Source organism: Trichechus manatus, unplaced genomic scaffold (assembly GCF_000243295.1).
Source record: "Trichechus manatus latirostris isolate Lorelei unplaced genomic scaffold, TriManLat1.0 scaffold00015, whole genome shotgun sequence".
NCBI lineage: Eukaryota > Metazoa > Chordata > Mammalia > Sirenia > Trichechidae > Trichechus > Trichechus manatus.
Genome location: NW_004443951.1, coordinates 25,450,068 through 25,470,171, shown reverse-complemented (window position 1 = coordinate 25,470,171; position 20,104 = coordinate 25,450,068). Strand labels below are relative to the sequence as shown.

Sequence of the window (20,104 nt, the reverse complement as noted above, 5' to 3'; positions counted from 1 at the left end):
GAGCCATGAGGTTCCCCTCTCACTCTGCTAGTTACAACCTCCAGGTGTGCTTCTCTTCCCTTCTTTTTCATTTAATTTGCATTATTGTTTACATGTATTTCCTCATTACGTTCTAGTTTGTACTTTTACTCCTTTAGGCTTGAAATAACTTTACTCCAGTTGTCACTTGTGAATATTATAGAAAGAGCATTCTAGCACTACTAGAAGTTCACCTCTCTGAGCCTGATTCTCCATTTATAAAATGGGACCAAAGAAGGTTGTGTGAGGATAAATGAGACCAGATATTTAAAGCATTTAGCACAGTGCCTGGCACATTGTAAGTGTTCAGCAAGTGATAGTTACATAAATCCTTCACTTCCTTGTTGGTCAGCTGGAGAGAGGTCCAGGAACAAATTCAGACTAGAAGAAGCAGCTAAATTTTCCTCCTTCAAGGAATGAACTAACATTTTCTAAGTACTTGCTAAGTGCTTCCTCATATAAGATTTCTGTTAATCTTTACAACAGTTGGATGAGGTAGGTATCATTACTGCTTGTGGCCTAAACCTTAAAGAAGTTAAATGATTTGACCCAGTCACACAGCCAGTGAGTAGTAGAGTCTGGACTAGAACCCAAGCCTTCTGAATCTAAATTCTATATTTTTTCCATCAGCTCATAACTATCTAAATGACAGCTAAAGGAAGTTGTGGAGACTAACCTTTCACCTCTTTCTTTCAAGTCAACGTTGGTGAGGACTGTCCAGTATTTGATGGCCTGTTTGAGTTCTGTCAGTTATCTACTGGTGGCTCTGTGGGTAAGGAATATACATCCCCTCCCCGCTATCCTGGTTGGGCTGATATGTGACCATGTAGAATGGCCTTTTGGGTTTTTACCTTAGGTCTCTAAAATGTCCTTCTGGTTTAGTTCAGCCCAGGTTCAGTCTCTTCATGGTACTGAGTGTCATTGACTGTCCTCCCCCACCAAGAGATCTTATATAGAGGGATTCCCCGAAGACCTCATGGGGTTGTTGAGATGCTCTACACGAAAGCAATTTGTGAACTGCAAAGTGCCATAAAAATGGGAAGTGTCATCATTTCTGTCTTATGAAAGAGCATAGTAATTACCTTTAGAGGTCAGAAATACTCCCCACATATCTCCCACTTCCATTAATAACTCCTGGGTTACTTCTCATTACTCTGAACCCTTTCTTAACGAATATTTACCTAGGTTGTTGTATCCCCCTCCCCGCCCGATATAATCTTGGAAAACAGAAGTGCAAAGAAAAAAAATCAATAGCACCCACAATCATACTGCTCATGGATAAACACTGTTACCATTTTCGTATTTATACTTCCACTCTTTTTTCTATGTATATATATGTGGGCATTACATGTATGTAATATCTATATTTTACAAAAATATTTCACATTATATATATACTTTTGTGTCTACATATTTTACTTAGTGAATCTTTAAAATTTCTAGTATCCTTCTACAGCATGATTTCTAATGGCTGCATGCATGATTATTCTATTTTATGGATCTAATTCAGTTGATATAATTGGTCGCCTGTTGTCAGATAAGGTCCCTTCGTGGCACAAATGGTTTGCACTTGACTACTAAACTAAGGGTTGGTGGTTTGAACCCACCCAGTGGTGCCATGGAAAAAAGACCTGGCGATCTGCTTCTGTAAAGATTACACCCCAAAACCCTATGAAGCTCAGTTCTACTCTGTAACACATGGGGTCACCATGAGTTGGAATCGACTTGATGGCAATTAATTTTTTTTGTTGTGGTTGGATAATTTGATTTGTTCATGTTCTTGGTGCGTTAAAGTTACACTGCCACAAATGCGCTTGCACACATACGTGTGTAGTTCTCTCGTAGTTCTTCTTGGACCTACTTGTACTTGGAGCCAGCACTACCTTTCGTATCTTTTCAGAATTTGTTAACCGTGAACCACAGTAGTAAATACATTTACACATGCAGTCCAGGATACACACACATACTCTTTATCTGAAGTCAAAGTTTCACAAGAGAGTAGTTATCATTACTGTTACTCTGATATTTTTATTCTCATTTGTGTCATTTAAAAATATAATATTAATCATAACCCACTAAATCAATGTTAAGGCCTACTAAGGAGTTACCATCCTCAGTTTGAAAAAACAGTTTTTGAAGAGTAGCCAATATCATGTTCACTTCCTGTTGGAAAAGGGTGGGAGGGAAGGAGCTGGCTTGTGAATTGTGCAATACCTTTACCTGGATTCCTTGAGTTTCATAGGGGGTGGAGAGAGTGGCTTAGTAACGGGTTTATGTTCTCTCTTCCCATGCCCAGCAAGTGCTGTGAAACTTAATAAGCAGCAGACGGACATCGCTGTGAATTGGGCTGGGGGCCTGCACCATGCAAAGAAGTCCGAGGCATCTGGCTTCTGTTACGTCAATGATATCGTCTTGGCCATCCTGGAACTGCTAAAGTATGCCTTCTTGGCCTTGTCTCTTGGAAGAGCACCTTAGGCCAGGTTCCCACTTCCCTCTTCCCCTGGGCTTGCCTCCCTAGTTTGCTTTTCCTAGCGGTGTGCTGGCTAGGATGTGTTTGAGTGTCTCTGGCCATCCTCTCTTTGACGGGGTCTTGGTTTGATCTGAGCCCCACGGCAAGATCAGGGGCAGGACTGCTCAGATCCTGCCTCCAGAGTGTCCCTGTGTGGCCGGAGTTGACCCTGGCTGTAGAGTAGGAAGATCGGACTTGGTCGGCTTGGTCAGGCCTCTGGAGACACCCGGCCGCTCTTCCACCTTCCTTCAGCCAGTTTCCACGTCTCTGGTGCTTAGAGATACCTGAGGGAGGCAGCCAGCCCGGTAAGCTGGGACCTGGCGCCCTTGGCGCGTCCCATCCCCAAAGAGCCCCCAGACCCCTGACCCCCTTCTGATCCTAGGTATCACCAGAGGGTGCTGTATATTGACATTGATATTCACCACGGTGATGGCGTGGAAGAGGCCTTCTATACCACAGACCGGGTCATGACTGTGTCCTTTCATAAGTATGGAGAGTACTTCCCAGGAACAGGGGACTTACGGGTGAGAACTCCCTTCAGGGACCAACCAGCTCACCCTCAGCTGCCAGCTCTAACTCTCCTATCTCGTATCACTAAAAACCACTTCCTGCCTCTTTTGCTTCAGAACACCATACCCTAGCCTGGGGCACCTGCCACCAGCTATGGTATCTTTCCCTCCCTTATTCTGGGGGAAGGGAGTGATGGGACATAAAGGGTAGGGGAGTGAGGTATGGTCTCCTGACTCATTGTACCTGGCCACAGCTGGGTTGCTCTATTCAGCTGTCCCATAAGGTTTGAATTTTAGGATAGAAACATCAAGTTATCTTCCATGGCTAGGAATTTGGACCTTTATGGATCCTATCAAGGGTTCTTAACATTTTTAGGTCACCTTTCCCTTGGACCACCTGACTGAAAGCTATGGACTGGCCCCAGAAAAGTACACAAAATTTTGCATATATTACTGAAGGGTTAATAGCCACATCCTCTTACCAAAGTCCATCCGTGGACCTCGGAATAAGAATCCATGGAAGCTAATTCATTGAACTGTTCCATCTGCTTCCATTAGCATGAATACAGTGAAACCAGCCATTTTGCTGTGTCAGTAGCCCTTGGGTAAAAAAGTGGTACTAACTCAGTTGTTTGCTATGGCAAGCATTAGAGTAACTGAGCATTTACAGTTTTGAAGTCAGTTGGAAGAGCTCTTCTTCCCTCTCTGCTTCCCCTCTACCTTTCCCTAGAGAGGAGAGAAGAGGGGGTAGAAGGGTGAGCAATAAATTTCTCTGGAGAGGAAAGGATTGTTGTGGGGGTGGGGGTGGGGGAGCCGGTTATTTCTGTGACCTAGCCACCAGAAAGCTCTAACCCAATCTGAAGGTAGAAATCTTGTGCTGTGGGGTAGGATATTCAGTATCTGGCCCGTAAACAGCTGTCAGCCTGGGTGCAGGCTCAGTGGTGTATCCAGAGATGTGAAGAGAACTAGACTTGCCAGTGATGGGAGTGATACTGACCAAGTGACCCCTGCTCTGTCCCCAGTCCCCCTCATGGGCCCCGCTTGTCTCTCTTAGAACCACTGCCTCTTTCCTTAGCTTTCCAGCCCCTGTCCTTGAACTTCTTCCCAGCTTTATCTTTCAGTTTTACTTCAATGTCCCTCTTGATTAGGATATTGGCGCTGGCAAAGGCAAGTATTATGCAGTTAACTACCCGCTCCGAGATGGAATTGATGATGAGTCCTATGAGGCCATTTTCAGGCCGGTAAGTGACTTGTCCATCCCTTGGGGTACAAATGGGATTGGTCTCGAGGAGGAGTATCAAAGCCCCCCATCATATCTCAGAGGTCTCTCTGCACTGTAGAGGCTGTTGGAAATGAGGTGTGTTTCAGCCCTGGGTTGCATGCCATGTGGTCAGTTAGGGGAACAAAATTTATCCCAAATATTTGTCGATGTTTTCCATGAGCCAGGCACTCTGCTAGGTACAATAATGTCTAAGATATCTTTGCCCTTGGAGACTTCACAGTCTATGGTGGGAGAGGTAGACACATACCTAACAGTGTATGGTCAATCCTCTCTGAAGGATAGATAGAGGAGCAGGAGACACACTGCTTCCTGGGGTGGGGAGAGGGTTGTCAGGGATGGTTTCACAGAGGTGGTGATATTTGAGCTGGACTTTGAAAAATGAAGAGTTACCCATGTGAAGGAGGTGGGGGCTGGAGGGGTGGCATTCAGCAGAGGGAACAGCATAGAGTATTAACCTAATGAGGTCAAGTGGTCATTCAGCAAACACCAACTGTCTACTATGTGTCCAACAGTAAGAGTGACAGAGAAGCCTAGTTATGATCTTTTTCCTCTGTAAAGTTAAAATCTAGTTGTGAGAATAAGATAGGTAAAAGTGAAGTGCTTCTTTACAGTGTAAGGCTCAAAAGTCTGTAGGATCTGCAAAAAACTGAAACAAGACTATACCTCACACCATGCACAAAAACTAACTCAAAATGGATGAAAGACCTAAATATAAAATCTAAAATGATAAAGATCATGGAAGAAAAAATAGGGACAATGCTAGAAGCCCTAATACATAGCATAAACAGAATACAAACCATAAAAAGTCTGTAGGGCCAAATGAGTAGAGCAGACGCAGCTAAGGGTGTGGAAAGCTTCCCAGAGGAAGTGGCACTGAAGCTTGGATGGTGAAAGAAGGGAAAAATTTAGAGAGGTAACAAGGACGCCATTCTAGGTTAAGAGTTGTTAAAACCAGAATGATCTTAGAGATCTTTTCAAACTGGGAAACTGAAATCGAAAGTGGGTTAATGAGAACCCCAGAAAGGTGAAAGGAACAGAAGAAAGTGTTGCACCCACCCTTTCCACCCCTGTACCTCTCATAGCTTTTCTTGAGGCTAGTGGTGACCAGGATGTGTCCTTTCAGGTCATATCCAAAGTAATGGAGATGTTCCAGCCTAGTGCAGTCGTCTTACAGTGTGGCTCCGACTCCCTATCTGGGGATCGATTAGGTTGTTTCAATCTGACCATCAAAGGTGAGACCAAATAGCACAGGGATGAGTGGGCAGGGTCCTGCTGAGTTCTCCTTTAATCTAGCACCCTTTCTTCCACCAAAGGGCATGCCAAGTGTGTGGAATTTGTGAGGAATTTCAACCTGCCGATGCTGATGCTGGGAGGAGGTGGCTACACCATTCGTAATGTCGCGCGATGCTGGACGTATGAAACAGCTGTGGCCCTGAGCACAGATATCCCTAACGGTAATAGCTCCAGGGCAAGGTTAGGCTGGACAGAGCTCGAGCTGATGCGCCTTCAAGCTTCGCAACCCCTTCCTTGTTTGGTCATAGGTCCTCCTCTCTTCTGATACTAAGCCATTTATTCTTCTGACCTCTTGCGATTGAGGGACCATAGCCGTCAGTTCCTCCCTAGTCCCTTTTGATTCTCTCCGCTCTCCCTGCTTCTGGTCTGGACAGAGTTATCAGTGATTATTTACAGCTTTGGAATTTCTCTAACTCTGTAGGGTAACTGGGGTAAGTAAGGAGTGAAGGGAGTGCTCACAGTGAGAATGCTTAAAGTTTTTAAACTTGGGGCCACGTGGGGTTTGGGCTTTCTCCTCATAGTAGGGGTATCTCTCTCTCTCCCTCTCCATCTAACTGGCGTAGATTCAAGAGAATAGCATTAAAAAGGTTGCAATTCCATACTCACCCTGTCTCGTAGGCAGTCTTCTCCGCATTCAATAGATGGGCAAACAGGTCCTTAGAAACCTACAAATGATTCGCTCAGGGTGCCACGGTTGAAAACTCGCCTGGTCTCTTGACTCTCTTCTTCCATGCCCCCTCAGAGCTTCCATACAATGACTACTTTGAATACTTTGGACCAGATTTCAAACTTCACATCAGTCCTTCCAATATGACCAACCAGAACACTAATGAGTACTTAGAGAAGATCAAGTGAGTATACTCCCTAACCTCCCCTTGGTTGAACATTCCAGGTGCTGGTATGTCCCTGAGCCTAGCCACCCTCTCTCCCATTTGCCACAGACAGAGACTATTTGAGAACCTGAGAATGTTGCCCCATGCACCTGGGGTCCAAATGCAGGCAATTCCTGAGGATGCCATCCCAGAGGAAAGCGGTGATGAGGATGAAGAGGACCCTGACAAACGCATCTCGAGTAAGACCCAGGCCTGGGGCCTGTACCTTCCCACTTAATAGGCACCCTTCACCCTTCCTAGTTCCACATTTCCCCAGGCTACCTGCCTGTTGAGAAGCCCATGTTTCTTGTGTCCAGTACCTGTAGAACAGATTAGGGAGTACGCATTCCCTCCCCCTCCTTCTCTTAGTGTCTCTTGGAAGCAAATAGGCACAGACCCTGATGTAAAGAATCTCCTGCTCCCTTACTCATACCCTTCCACTGTCTCCCAGTCTGTTCCTCTGACAAACGAATTGCTTGTGAAGAAGAGTTCTCTGACTCTGATGAGGAGGGAGAGGGTGGCCGCAAGAACTCTTCCAACTTCAAAAAAGCCAAGAGAGTCAAAACAGAGGATGAAAAAGAGAAAGACCCAGAAGAGAAGAAAGGTGGGTTGGGTTGGGCCAGGACTTAGGTCTTGATCCCTGGGCTCTGGAGGATGAATCTATGTAGGACACTGGGAGGGGGAAGCTGACTCAGGCCCTGCCAGCTCCTTGGGCCTTTCAGTAGCTCCTAGAAGTGGCAGGGCCCACAAAAGAATGAAACTTGACTCATTTCCACTGCCTGAGCCCTTCCAGGCTTCAGGGCCAGGGACTGGCAGGCTTGGGCTCTCCGTGGTCAGGAGCTTGGCTCTCACATACCACTCAAGCCCTTTCCCAGGGGGCTGCCTCCGCCCACCGGGTTCAGGCTCTAGCAGGTTGGAAAACCGGTCCAACCTGTTTGTTCTCAACAGGGCTCACTGGGAGGGCCTAGGATGAGCTTTTCTCTCTTTTGTATGTCCGGGAGGGAGTAGTGTTGGGGAAGGGGTTTTAGATAAGTGAAGAAAGACCCCATAGGTCTTTCCAGGGGGTCTGCCCTTGGCTATTCCTGGCACTCTTGTGTTCTAGAAGTCACAGAAGAGGAGAAAACCAAGGAGGAGAAGCCTGAAACCAAAGGGTGAGGAGGGAGTGGTCCACTATCTCCCTGGCACTGGAGCACCAGCCCCTTTGTCCCACTCTGAGAGGTGCAGGGACAGTTGGTCCAGTTTACAAAGACCTCTTTCAGGGACCAGTCTGTCCATGCTGTTCTAGGCAAAACCGGGAAGCCCCAGCCCCCAGCAATCACTTGGGCAGCCTTGGTGCTGTGGAAGTCATTGCACCTTTGCCTCAAGGCCTCTAGGGTGGGTTATCTCATGCCAGTCTTTGCTCTCTCCACAGGGTCAAGGAGGAGGTCAAGCTGGCCTGAGCAGACCTCTCCAGCTCTGGCTTCTTGCAGAGTTCCCCACATTTCTCCCCTAACCCCTCAGAGTTTATATTTTCTATTTCTCTGTGTATTTATATAAAAGTATATTAAATATAAATATCCCTAGGGACTAGACAGGAACCAGGGCCCTGAGCCTAGCCCAGGGCAGCTCTTCTGGGTAAACTCTTATAGTAGCTGCCTTACCTCTCCCCCCCAGTTGTTTTGAACCATAGATTGCCCGGTCTGGGTGGAAAGGATGATTTCAAGCAGTCACCAGTCACGGGACTAAATTCTGAAATGCAGAATGCCTGCTTAGTACCTTTGGAAAGGTATCCTTATTGAGCATTCTAGAGGGGTGGCTGGGCCTTCAGGGACCCCTTGTTCTTTTCAGGCTCCTTAAGGTAACATCAGCCATTTTTAGATTGGTTCCTTTCTCATACCTTCCCACTGTTGCAGCCTGGCCCCAAGTGAGCCAAGAAACTCTCACTGCCTGCCCTCCGTCCTCCCCAGTTCTGCAGGTGGAGGTGGATAGTCTAGTTTCCTTTTTGAGATACTATTTTCCTGTTTGTGAGAATCTTTGTAATAAAATGGTACATTTCTCTACTCTCCCGAGCTTCTGTTTCCTAGTAGTGCCCTAGGGTTGATGATTGAGAGAGACGCTACTTTCCTGCCCTTCTGGTGTCCATGAGGGCCTGAGCAATCCTCAACAAAAAAGTCCCACAAACTTACCTCTCTTAATTCCTCCCTCGAGGTTTGAGGTTAATTTCCACCAACCTTCTCACCCTAACCCCAGAAGACCGCTCATTAAAAAGCACCACTAAAGGGACAACATTTATTCCTTTTCCAAATGTTACAGTAAAACCAGATGGAAGAAAATGGTTTTAGCAGTTAGAAAAAAAAACAAAAACACAAATCTGGGGTTTGGCCATTAAAAGTTATTTACAACAAGAGGGAGAGAAAAAAAAGAACAAGAAGTTGTTTCACATTACAGACCTCCCCCCACCCCCAAAGGCTAATACTTGCTTACCAAGTCAAAAAAGAGACACAACTGATTCACAAGCTGGAGGTTTGAACTTAGTAAGACGTTTATAAAAACCTAGACAAGGGCAGTGTCCTCCCCAGCCCAGGGGCCACTAGGCACACCACAAGAGACTAAAAACTCAACAGAGGGAAGGCTGGATACTCAGGGTTTGGGAGTACAGGCACCCCACTTCTGGCTCAGGGATTTAGGGAGCAGGGTAAACAAAACCTACTTGGAAAAGAATTGGGGAAGAAAACCAGCAACTGCTTTCTGCAGGGGTGGGGACAGGGAAGGAGGTAGGGGCAGGAGCATTTCACATCACTAACCTAACTTGGGAAACAGGGACCATCTTCAACTGGCCTCCGGAGGAGGAAGACCAAACCGATGATGGGAGAATCCACAGGAGGGAGAGGAGAGGGGACGTGGCTGGGAGGGGGCAACAGCCCCTTCCTTTCTGGGCACAGGAAGGCAGCCAGGCACCAGGTCCAGGCAGTGACCTCACAAGGACAGCACAGTTTTTGCAGCTTAGAGATCACCCACCTGCCCCCACCCAGCTACTCATTTTGCTCGCTGGCCGGTGTAGGGCCACTTTCCGGCCCCGAGGGAGTGGACGGCTCTGCAGCCTGGGGCCCTGCCTCCTCTTCTGTGTCTCCTCCCTTGGAGGCAGCACTAGCCTCTGCCCCCTTGGCCTGGGGCTCTTGGCTCTCAGGGGTGGCAACAGCCTTGCCTTCCTGGGCAGTGCCCTGGTCGCTGCAGGCACCAATCTCCCCCTGCTCCTGCTCTTCCTCTGTGGGTGAAGAGGCAGAGGAATCACCCCCACCCTCCTTCCGATTTCTCTTGAAGGACAGGCCGCTCAATTTGAAAGGCTTCTTGAAAGAGAATTTCTTCTTCTTCTTGGGGGTCTCCTTGGGAGGGGCCTCCCCCTTGGCCTCAGCGCCCTGGGTGGGGGGTGCTGGCTCGATGGCATCACCGGTAGCCCCGGCTGCCTCATCTGTTCCGTTCACGGGGGACGACTCCCCTTCACCCTTGGGGGATAAGTCTCCATTGCTTTTCACGTGGCCGTTCTCCTGCAGGGCAGAGGAGACAGCAATGAGGGCGGGGGCTCTTTTCCCCTCCCCCAGCCCGCTCCTGGGCCCTTCCAGATAACCAGGTCTCCGACTCGATTCTACTGCCACCCGAAAGTCTGGCTTTAGCCTCACCCCACACCGGAGATCCCGTCAAACATCTCCCTCCCGCCCCCCTTAAGGCGCGATGGAACCGAGCGCGCAGAGGCTACGGCCGGCAGGAGGCGCTGGGGTCCGGTGGCCCCCCACCCCTCCCCCGGGGCGCGTTCTCTATTCCGCGCGTTCGGAACGGCCCGGGGCCGCGGATCCCGGGCAGGCGGGCGAGCCAGCCAAGCCAGGCGGTATTGGGCGGGAAGCCGCCGCGGGCGCTGTTTCAATGTACCTGGACGGCCTGTTCTCCCAGCCTCCTGCTTTGTGCAAACGGCCCCCCACCCACCTCAGGCTCTCCTCACATCCCGACTCCCCCTAAAAAAAAAAAAAACAAAAAAAAAAAAAACCGTGGGCCACCGAGGTCAGATCTGCGGGTGGGGTGCCCTCCCCGCCAGGCACCCGCCCCACGGTCCCTGGGCGCCCCCTTGGCACGGCCCAGCAGCGCCTTTGTTCCCCGCGCGGCACTCACGGCGGCCGGGGGGCAGCTCATGGGGCCGGGGCCGGGAACAAAGAAGGTGGCGGGGCCCGGCCAGCGCCCCCTCCCCGCCCCTCCCCTTGCTTCGCCCGCGGGGGCTGCGGCGCCGAGAACAAAGGGACCGGGAGGGGGAGGGGGCGCCGCGTGTCCCGGGCCGGACAAAGCGCGCGGCCCCGGCCCAGGGCCCTAGAGGGGCGAAGTGCGAGAGGAAGGGGCCGAATCGGGCCGTGCCGAGCGCACCCACCTGTCCGTTGGCCTTGGCGGGGGAAGCGCCTGCTGCCTCCTCGGCGTTCACGTCGCCCCGGGGAGCCTTAGAGCTCTGGCTACCCATGGTGGGGGTCTGCTGGGGGCGCCCAGAGCCGCCCCGGGCTCACGCCGCAGGGGATAGTTCGGCTGGGTCTGCCCGGCCGGCGGAGGGGTGGGGCTCGTGCCTGAGGGGGAGGGGTATCGGGGGGAAAACAGAGCTGCACCCCCGCTCCGCGCGCGACCCTCTAGCCACACCCGCCTCTCCTCTTCTCGGCGCCGGAATGCCGCCCGCCGCCCGCGGAGCTGCCTATATAAGCGCCTCGAGCTCGGGGGCGGGACCGGGCATTTAAATGACCGCCCAATCGAGGGGCGGAGGCGGGGTCAGGTCGTGAGCCCCACTTGCGCAGTGGGCGACGCTGGCGGTCTGGTCCCCCCACCCCATCCGACTATCAGGAGCAGGTGTCGGGTCTGGGGAGGAGAGAGTCGGGTCCTTCAGGGAACTGGGGTAGTGGGGGAGGTTCGCGGGGGGTGGGGGTGGGTCCTAGAGTAAAGAGGGAGATCAGCCTTTCCATCGCCCCACCGCTCACCTCTCACGGTGGGCGCCAAGCACCGTGGAGTGGCCTCATTGCCTCGCATCCCCTTGGTTCTGCTCTGGGAGTCCCTGCCAATCGCCCCCTTGAACTCTTAGAAAGGCTCACATGCCCAGGCTCGTCAGATGGCTGGTCCTTAGTTATGCTCCAGAAAATGTGGTCATAAAGCCGCAGGGCTGCCTGCCGCGTTCACAACCCCCTCTGGCCTGGAGACCGCTTAGAGGTCCCACCCACATCCCTGCCTGCCCGCGGCGGCCAGCCTGAGGGGGCTCTGACCTGTTCGGGGTCACCTCTGGTCAGGCAGGTGGGGCTCTGCCGCGTCCCTCTCTTCACCTCCTCGGTGGCCAGTCAAGCTCAGCCTGGACAGACAAGCTCTCCCGCAGCTCCTGCCCTCGGCCTGGACTTGTTACAAAGACCCCTGGAGGTGGGGAGGGGAGTGGTCCTGTGACCTTGAAGGGAAACTCCATCCCCACTTGAAAGCTGAGGAGCTTGAGGCTCAGAGAGGCTCACAACCTGTCTGACTAAGGTCTGGTGCTTCACCACTTCAGGGCTCTCTGTGCACGCCGAGAAACCCCAGCGAGGGACTCAACATACCTCAAAACACCCCAGGCCCTAAAGAGGCGGGGTAAGACACCACCAAGGCTCTCCCTACCCTGCGGACAACCCTTCAAGGACAGCCCCCAAGGCTGCCCAGCCTGGCTCCCACCCTGCCTGAGAGTGAGGGAGCCAGGAAGCAGGGCCACGGTGGGGGTGGCTGGAGCCTCTCCAGCTCTGGTCCTCTTGCCACTTCCTCTTCCCCTGACCTGGGTAGGCCAGTGGGAACCCCAGAGTCCTGGTCCCGGATATGTGTGTCCTGTTGCCCCTCTCAGCCCCCAGGAGGAAGGGGATGGGGGCTGGAGGAAGCAAAGTGTTGCAAAAGCTGTGTTCAGGCCAGCACAGCACCTCCCTCCTTTCCCCTCCCCCAGCCCTCCCTCCCACGGGTAAGGCCTCTTGGGAGGCCCAAGACTGTGAGGTGTGGAGACACCCCCGGGCCTGAGAAATTGGGAACTCCCCACAAATCTGACCTCAGGTCGGGGGGAGGGCTGGGGTGGCATCTACATTTCATACTCACTCCTGTAGCCTCCATCCCCACCCCCACTCAGAGACTGCAGAGTATGCTCAGTTTCATTAGCGACCACCCCCCTCATACCATTTTACAGACAAGGACACTGAGGCTCAGAGAGGGAAAGTGACATGCCCCAGGGCACACGGAAGATACCAGGAGCTGAGAGTCAGAAACAATTTGGAAAGGCCTGATAAAATGGGCTGGGAGGTGTAAAGAACTCCCTGGAGGAATATCCCCAAAGAGATCTGGGGCTGCCTGGTCAGAGGGGGGCAAGGAGAGCCAGCTTTGGGACAGGGAGGGACATTGTGTCCCACTCTGCAGCTCGATGACAGTACAATGACCCCTCCACCCACTGCCACTAAGGGATGGCTGTTGTGACCTGCATTTGTCTCAGCCACAATAGGGAACCCACAATGCTGCCAGGCACTGCCTGCACCAGCTGGGAGGGCTCAGAGAGTTGGCGTGTGACTCCTGGAGGGCTGGGGTCCGGGCTTACAGCAGATCCCAGGGCTCCTGATTCCAATTCCCAGATGCTGCCCTGTGGAGATCAGAGGCATATCCCTGGATGATGCTCAGGAGGAGGGAGGAGCATCAGGGCTGAAGGACCTTGAGTCCCCAGAGCCCCGGGGGGTGATCCACAGAGGGCCCCTGCACCCCCACCAGATATCACAGGAGGCTGGGGAGGGGGTCTTAGAGCCCAATTCCTCAGCAAATCCAGGGCCCAGCAGAATCTGGCTTCTGGAAGAGAGAAGAGGCTTAGGATGCTGGTGGGAGGAGGGAAGGCGGCATAGCAGCCCCCACAGCCTCCTCTGTCCACACTGCAGCTCCTTCCTCCCCAGCTGCTGCCAACCCAGACAATGCGCCCATTGTTCTGTGTCTCCGGGGGCCTGTGTGCGACTGAGTATGTCTGTTTCTCTCTGTGTGTAACTGTGTACTGCTCTGTATTTGTCTATGTGTGAGACTTTGTAACGGTGTTCCTGTGTGTGAGTTACTAGGTGTGTAGTTTATGGTTGTGTGAGTCTGCATCTTTGGCTGTATTTCAGGGTGAGAAAGAGAGGCTTGATGACTCTTGGTGACTCTGTGACTGGGTGTGTGCCTGTCTGTCCCTGGGAGTGTCGTTGGTGACTGTGTCTGATAGTGTTTGGGTAACTGTGAGTGTGTGAGAGAATACCTATCTATGAGTGTGTGGATGGAAGAGTGCCTACTTCATGCTTGTGTGAGTCTCCCTGTGGGTGGCAGTGTGTGCCTCTGTGGGACAGAGAAGCTGTGTGGTCAGAACCTATAAGGTGTGGGCCTTTGCTAGAGAAGAGTGGCAGGGAAAGGACAAAAAGGAAGGCCAGGTGACTCCAGGATGGACAGGAGAGGGGAAGCTGCAGGGACCAGAAACCCTATGTTCACACCACCTCCCACCTGTCCCAGTTCTCCTGGTGAGGGCTCAGACCTGAGCCTGGCCCGAGGTGCTTCCAGCCCCCACTGAGGAAAGCATGGACAGCAGGGAATGAATTTCCCTGGCAGGAAGCATGGGCCTCAGGAGAGACACAAGGCAGGGCTGAAGGTGGAAGGAGGGCAGAGGAGGGCACTTTTGAGGCCTCCGAGCAGGGACCTGTGTTGGGATCAGATTAGGCCCTGGGTGAGGTGTGAGTGGGCAATATCTAGTCAGAGGTGGAGGGATGGGCCTTCCTGGTGGAGGGACCAACACGCACAAAGTCCTAGAGACGGGAAGAGACATCAGAGAATGGCTAGGCCCCAGTGGAGGCCTAGGATGCTGGGCTGAGCCCAGTAAGGGTGACTTGACACAGCTCGGTTCCTAGCCCAAGTCCCCTTCTCCTTCTGGGGAGCATTGGCTGGGCCTGGAGACCTTAGTTCCAGCCCCAGGTCTGCCTCTTCCTGCTATGTGACACTGAGCTAGTCCTCTCTCCTCTTTGACCTCAGTTTACTCATCTATACACTGAGGGGTTGGGCACATGAGTCACACTCACAAAGACCTACCGGAGTTCCCTCTTCAGTTCATACGTGATGGTGAGTCATGCAGGGCCCCTGCCCTCAGGGGTTTCCCGGTCCAAAAGGAAGAGACAGGCAGTGCCCTTTGAGAAGAGGAAAGAGCCAGATAACAGGGTCTAATGAGGACCCTGCGGGCTGCATGGAGGAGGGGGCAGTGGGTGGACCAGGGGTAGGGGAAGAGCTTAGAGAAGGACAAAGTGGGAACACGGAATGGTCTGTGTGAGGAGCAGCGTGGAGGTAGAGGCCAAGGCCAGAGAGAGGTTTAGCAGATGGGAGCTCCAGGTTTCAGTGGCTGGGTGCACGGAACGGGAGAGATCTGTCCATGTCTGTTTAGGTGACTGCTGGTGAGATGGATCCATTGACCTAGGCGGGCTCATCAGAGGACGAAAGAACTTGGGGAGGGAGCTGCTGAGTTTGAGGTGCCTGAGGAATATTCAAGGTCCCTGGGTGGCACAAGCGGTTTGCGATGTTTCCACCTAGCCTAAAAGTTGGTGGTTTGAACCTACCTAGAGGCTCCGCAGGAGAAAAGTCCGGTGATCTGCTTCTGTAAAGATAACAGCCAAGAAAACCCTATGGAGCAGTTTTACTCTGTAACACATGGGGTTGCCATGAGTAGGAATTGACTTTTGACGGCAATGAGGTTTTTTTTTTTTTTTTCTTTGCTGTTTTTGTTGTTACTGTTTGGGGGAACATCCAGGAGGACATCCAGCACACAGACATGGAACTCACATTTCCTAAGGCAGAGGCCAGGGCCCAAAGTCTGGCTAGCAACCTTACAGGGACAACAAACAAAGTTTTAAGTCAGGACTGACCCCAGGAAATCTGGGCCTCTGGTTGCAGCCAGTCAGAGAGTAACTAGAGCCAAGCAGTGCATGAGGTCACCCCAGAAGGACGTTGGGCAGTGGGGAGCATTGCCATGGGGAGGGGGGGAGCAGGACAGGTGGAGCCTGGGAAGGAGTCAGCAGAGAGGTGGGAGGGAAGCCCCAAAGCACAGAATCATGGAGAACCTTGACCACTGGGGAGTTTCTAAAAAGCTGGAATGACCAACGATAATAATAATCATAGCTGCTAGCATGGATTAAGTGCTTAGTGTATACCAAGCCCTGTGCCAACTGCTTTACCTACACACATCCTGGTGAGACGTGCACCATCCCTGTTCCCATCTACAGAGGAGGACGCAGACGCATAGTGAGGCCGAGCGTTTATGTGAGCAGGGTCAGAGGCTGGGGTCAAGGACTAGCAGGAGGTGTTTTCAGGAGCTCTGGGAAATGTGGTGGTCCTAAATTAGGTGGAAACATCTGGAAAGGGTTTTCATGCTTCGGGAGTAGCAGTCAGTGATGGCCAACAGAGAGGCAAGGCAGCTACAGGGCCAGGGTTCCAAGGGATGGGAACCACTGCTGCTTCTCATGGGCCTGAGCACGCTGGGTTCTGACTTGATTGGCAGCGAGACCCAGGTCTGCAGCCTCCTGGTCCATCAGGAGCCTTGAACCCAGGTGTGGACACTGGAGTGTCTTGGACCCTTCACTGAGACCCAAGCCATCCAACCAGTCACCAAATCACAAGGGGAGGGATTCTGAAAGTTCTAGGCTGCTCAGACCTTTTATTCCCCTCTTCTCTTTCCCCTTCCTCTAGGGGTGTGTGTGTGTGTGTGTGTGTGTGTGTGTGTGTTGGGAGTGGACACATAAACTGGACTGGGCCCAGTCACTATCTAATGAAGCTGTCTCTCTGGGGCTCAGTTTCCCCAACAGCAAACAGACATGTAATCCCAGCTCTCCTGTTTACCTCCCCTAAGCTTGATGAAGTCATCAGAAATTCAATCCAGTTTATCTGGGCTGCCCTGAGCCTGTCCCTTTCCCTCCTCCACCCACCTCTTCCCAACTGTCAGTTTCTTTTCAGGTCCTAGGAGCCTTTAGGGAGGGGGTGGCCAAACTAGTAGAATTTGGATTGCTTACAACTTTCCAACCAAAATCCCCCATTTAGGGGAAGTCCCTTCAAAAGGGAAACTGAAACTCCCTCCCAATCCAGTCTCCAGCCCACTCCTTCCCTTTTATCCAGTCCCCCACTCCATCAGCTCTCCCATCCACCTCTTCCCCCAAACTGCTACTACATTCAGCTTTGTGACCTTGGGCAAGTCCTTTCCCCTTGCTGGGTGGGCTTCACTCTGCCCGGTCTGTGTAACGGAGCACTGTCAGAAAAAGGAAATGTGATGATAGAAGCAGAGGCTGGAGTGATGGGATTTGAAGATGGAGGAATGAAGCCATGAGCCTATGCATGCAGAAATTGGAAAAGGCAAAGAAACTGATTTCCGCTGGAGCCTCCAGAAGGAACACAGCCCTGCTAACACCTTGATCTTAGCCTTGTAAGACTTTGGGCTTCTGCCCTCCAGACTGTAAGACAATAAATTTCTGTTGTTTTAAACCACAAACAAACAAACCCAAAAATGGGGACACTGGGTTGCTGTTGCAAGGTGTTGTAGGTTGAATTATGTCCCCAAGAAAGATATGTTGAAGTCCCTAACCCTAGTACTTGTGAATGTGACCTTATTTGGAAATAGGGTCTTTACAGATGTAAGGAAGTTAAGATGAGGTCATATTGGATCAGGGTGTGCCCTAATCCAATATGACTGGAGTCCTTATAAGTGAAGAGACACAGTGACAGACACAGGAAGAACACCATGTGACAATGCAGGCAGAGATGGAAGTGATGCGTCTACAAGCCAAGGATTGCCAGCAACCACCAGGAGATAGGAAGAGGCAAGGAAGGATTCTCCCCTAGAGCCTTCAGAGAGAGCATGGCCCTGCCTACACCTTGATTTCCGAATTCTAGCCTCTAGAACTGTGACAGAATAAATTCCTGTTGTTTTAAGGGACCACATTTGTGGTACTTTGTTACAGCAAGAGTTCAATGAGGTATTGTGTTGAAGCAATTGTAGCGGTGAAAGGCTGCCTCCATCATGTCCTAGCTATGTAGCACCTGTAAAATGAGAATAATAGTACACATTTCATAGGTGTCTTAGTCATCCAGTGCTGCTATAACAGAAATACCACAAGTGGATGGTTTTAACAAAGAGAAGTTTATTCTCTCACAGTCCAGTAGGTTACAAGTCCAAATTCAGGGCATTAGCTCCAGGGGAAGGCTTTCTGTCTCTTTTGGCTCTAGAGGAAAGTCCTTGTCTTCAGTCTTCCCTTGGTCTGGGAGCTTCTCTGCGCAGGAACCTCAGGTCCAAAGGACACGCTCTGCTCTTGGTACTGCTTTCTTGGTGGTGTGAGTTTTCCGTGTCTCTCTGCTCACTTTTCTCTTTTATATCTCAAAAGAGATTGGCTTAAGACACTACCTAATCTTGTAGACCTCATCAATATAACTGCCAATAATCCATCTTATTACATCATAGTGATAGTATTTACAGCACATAGGGAAATCACATCAGATGATAAAATGGTAAACAATCACACAATACTGGGAATCATGACCCAGCCAAGTTGACAGATATTTTTGGGGGACATAATTCAATCCATGACAATAGGGTTGTTGTGAGATAAATGAGTTAGTACAATCAAGTAAAGCACTTAAAAGCAAGCATCTGAGGGGGAGAGCACCCTGAAAACATTCAAGAATGTTTGTAGGTACTATGACAGAAAGTGCTGGGCCAGGGTCTGACACAAATGTGATGTCAACAGGGTCCCCATTCCCTTCCCATTGCTTCCCTTCCTGCCGTGGGGAGGCAAAATGGGACCCCAGGGCCACCCCAAGGTAACCCTGTGACTCCCCCCCACCCCACCCTCTGGGAACCACTGTATTTCTTCTGAGCAGGTGGTAAACATCAGACTGGGCTGTCCTAAAGATGCTAAATGAGTAGATACAGTCTGAGAAGTGCTGAATGGAACCTAAGCCCAGAGCTATGGAGTATGCCATGTGGACAGCCATTCCTTCCTCCCAGGGATCTGAAAAGCTCCCCAGGAGGTAATTGAGCTGGGTTTTAAGAGAATAGTAGGAATTCAGCAAGTAGAGAAGTGGAGAGAGGTATTCTAGGTGGAGGGAACAGCATGCTCAAAGACCCTGAGGCACTCTGAAGAACTGAAAACCAGTGGAGGCTGGGAGCTCGGAAGCATAACCTGGGGCCTTGGGGAAGGATCATCTGGAACTTAAGGCCTGGTCTCCTGGCAACCTGGGCAGCAGACAGGAGGGAAGAGGAATGTGAGGAGGCAGATAGACAAAGCTGTGTGAGTGTTGGAGGGGGGCCCTCAGAGTGTGTCTCTCTGGGGAATTATTAAGGAGAGGTCCCAGGAGAGGAAGAGAATCCTCAGGATTCTAGGGGGAGGCAGATTGCTTTACCATTTAACTGATTAAAGCCAAATAAATTTCCCCGAGGTCAGGCCTTAAGTTCCAGATGATCCTTCCCCAAGGCCCCAGGTTATGCTTTAGAGGGAAGACCGAGCTCCTAGCCTCACTTCCCTCCTCTCTCTCCTTGGCCCACTGGGCTTCATCTCCACTGGTTTTCAGTTCTTCAGAGTGCCTCAGGGTCTTTGAACATGCTGTTCCCTCCACCTAGAATACCTCTCTCCACTTCTCTACTTGCTGAATTCCTACTCTTCTCCTAAAACCCAGATCAATAACCTCCTGGGGAGATTTTCAGATCCCCGGGAGGAAGGAGTGGCTGTCCACATGGCATACTCCATAGCTCTGGGCTTAGGTTCCATTCGGCACTTCTCAGACTGTATCTACTCAGTTGCCCAAGCCAGGAACAGGGGCTGCATCTACCATGCCACCCACCTCAGCTTGTCAGTCCCCCGTCTCCACCTCTGTAACCACCTCCCTGAGGAAGACCCTTCTCTAGCCTGGGCCTGGGCTTGGGCTGTTTTGGCAGCCTCCTCACTGATCTCTCTACCAATAGTCCAGCCCCTCCAGCTATTCTCCACTGTCTCAGGGTCACCTTCCAATAAAGGGTGCTCAATAAATATTTGTTGACTAAAAGACTGAACAAGGGAAGGAATGAATGAAGGCATGAAAGAAAGTTCAAACATGTGCCCCTTAGCTTTAAACTTTTCAGTGGCTCCCTCCTGCCCCAGGACAAAGTTTGCACTTTACATTTAAGGTTTTCACTATCTGATCCTCAAAACACACTGTGGGCTTTCCGCCAAGCCACAATCTTGTTCTCCTTCCTGTCTTTGCGCAGGGAGTGCCCTCCACCTGGATTGCCTTCTTCCCTGCTATGTGTCATGGAAAGTAGACAGGCGTGTTGCAGTAATCCAGACAAGAGAGGATGGGGAGTGTGAACTAAGGTAGAAGGGAGACAGTGGGCCAACGCCAACAGTTACTGAGCGAGGCACAGTTCTCAAAGCTGGGGATCGAGAGTACAGCTCTGGACATGTAGTCTGAGATGCCTATTAGAGTCCACACAGAGACATCAGGCTGGCAGTTCATGGATATGTGAGCCTGGAATTCAGAGGAGAGACCCCATCTCGAGGTAACAGTTGAGGAATGTCTTAGTTACTTAATGCTGCTGTAACAAAAATACCACAAGTGGGTGGCTTTA

At 51.3% G+C, this 20,104-nt stretch overlaps 2 protein-coding genes across 2 annotated transcripts in view; one reads left to right on the top strand and one right to left on the bottom strand.

Moving 5' to 3' along the window:
• The window catches only part of HDAC1 (histone deacetylase 1), a 36,978-nt gene extending 28,459 nt beyond the window's left edge, over positions 1-8,519 (top strand). Inside the window, exons 4-14 of the mRNA XM_004371999.2 lie at positions 716-790; positions 2,315-2,453; positions 2,910-3,051; positions 4,185-4,277; positions 5,442-5,550; positions 5,632-5,772; positions 6,354-6,462; positions 6,553-6,683; positions 6,935-7,087; positions 7,586-7,634; positions 7,895-8,519. Of these exons, the coding sequence (XP_004372056.1) occupies positions 716-790; positions 2,315-2,453; positions 2,910-3,051; positions 4,185-4,277; positions 5,442-5,550; positions 5,632-5,772; positions 6,354-6,462; positions 6,553-6,683; positions 6,935-7,087; positions 7,586-7,634; positions 7,895-7,922 (1,169 nt within the window). The 3' untranslated portion in view covers positions 7,923-8,519. The remainder of the gene's footprint in view (positions 1-715; positions 791-2,314; positions 2,454-2,909; positions 3,052-4,184; positions 4,278-5,441; positions 5,551-5,631; positions 5,773-6,353; positions 6,463-6,552; positions 6,684-6,934; positions 7,088-7,585; positions 7,635-7,894) is intronic.
• Positions 8,520-8,737: 218 nt separating this feature from the next.
• On the bottom strand, positions 8,738-11,167 carry MARCKSL1 (MARCKS like 1). The gene is made up of 2 exons (XM_004371998.2): positions 10,874-11,167; positions 8,738-10,007 (listed from the first exon to the last, which is right to left on the bottom strand). The coding sequence occupies exons 1-2, from the start codon at positions 10,958-10,960 to the stop codon at positions 9,495-9,497; spliced, it is 600 nt and encodes a 199-aa protein (XP_004372055.1). The 5' UTR covers positions 10,961-11,167; the 3' UTR covers positions 8,738-9,494.
• Between the last annotated feature and the right edge of the window lie 8,937 nt (positions 11,168-20,104).

Coding starts and splice junctions, on each gene's coding strand:
- MARCKSL1 (XM_004371998.2), bottom strand. CDS start 10,960: ATGGGTAGCCAGAGCTCTAAGGCTCCCCGGGGCGACGTGAACGCCGAG. Junction 10,008..10,873: donor CCGCCAAGGCCAACGGACAG/GTGGGTGCGCTC, acceptor TCTGCCCTGCAG/GAGAACGGCCACGTGAAAAG.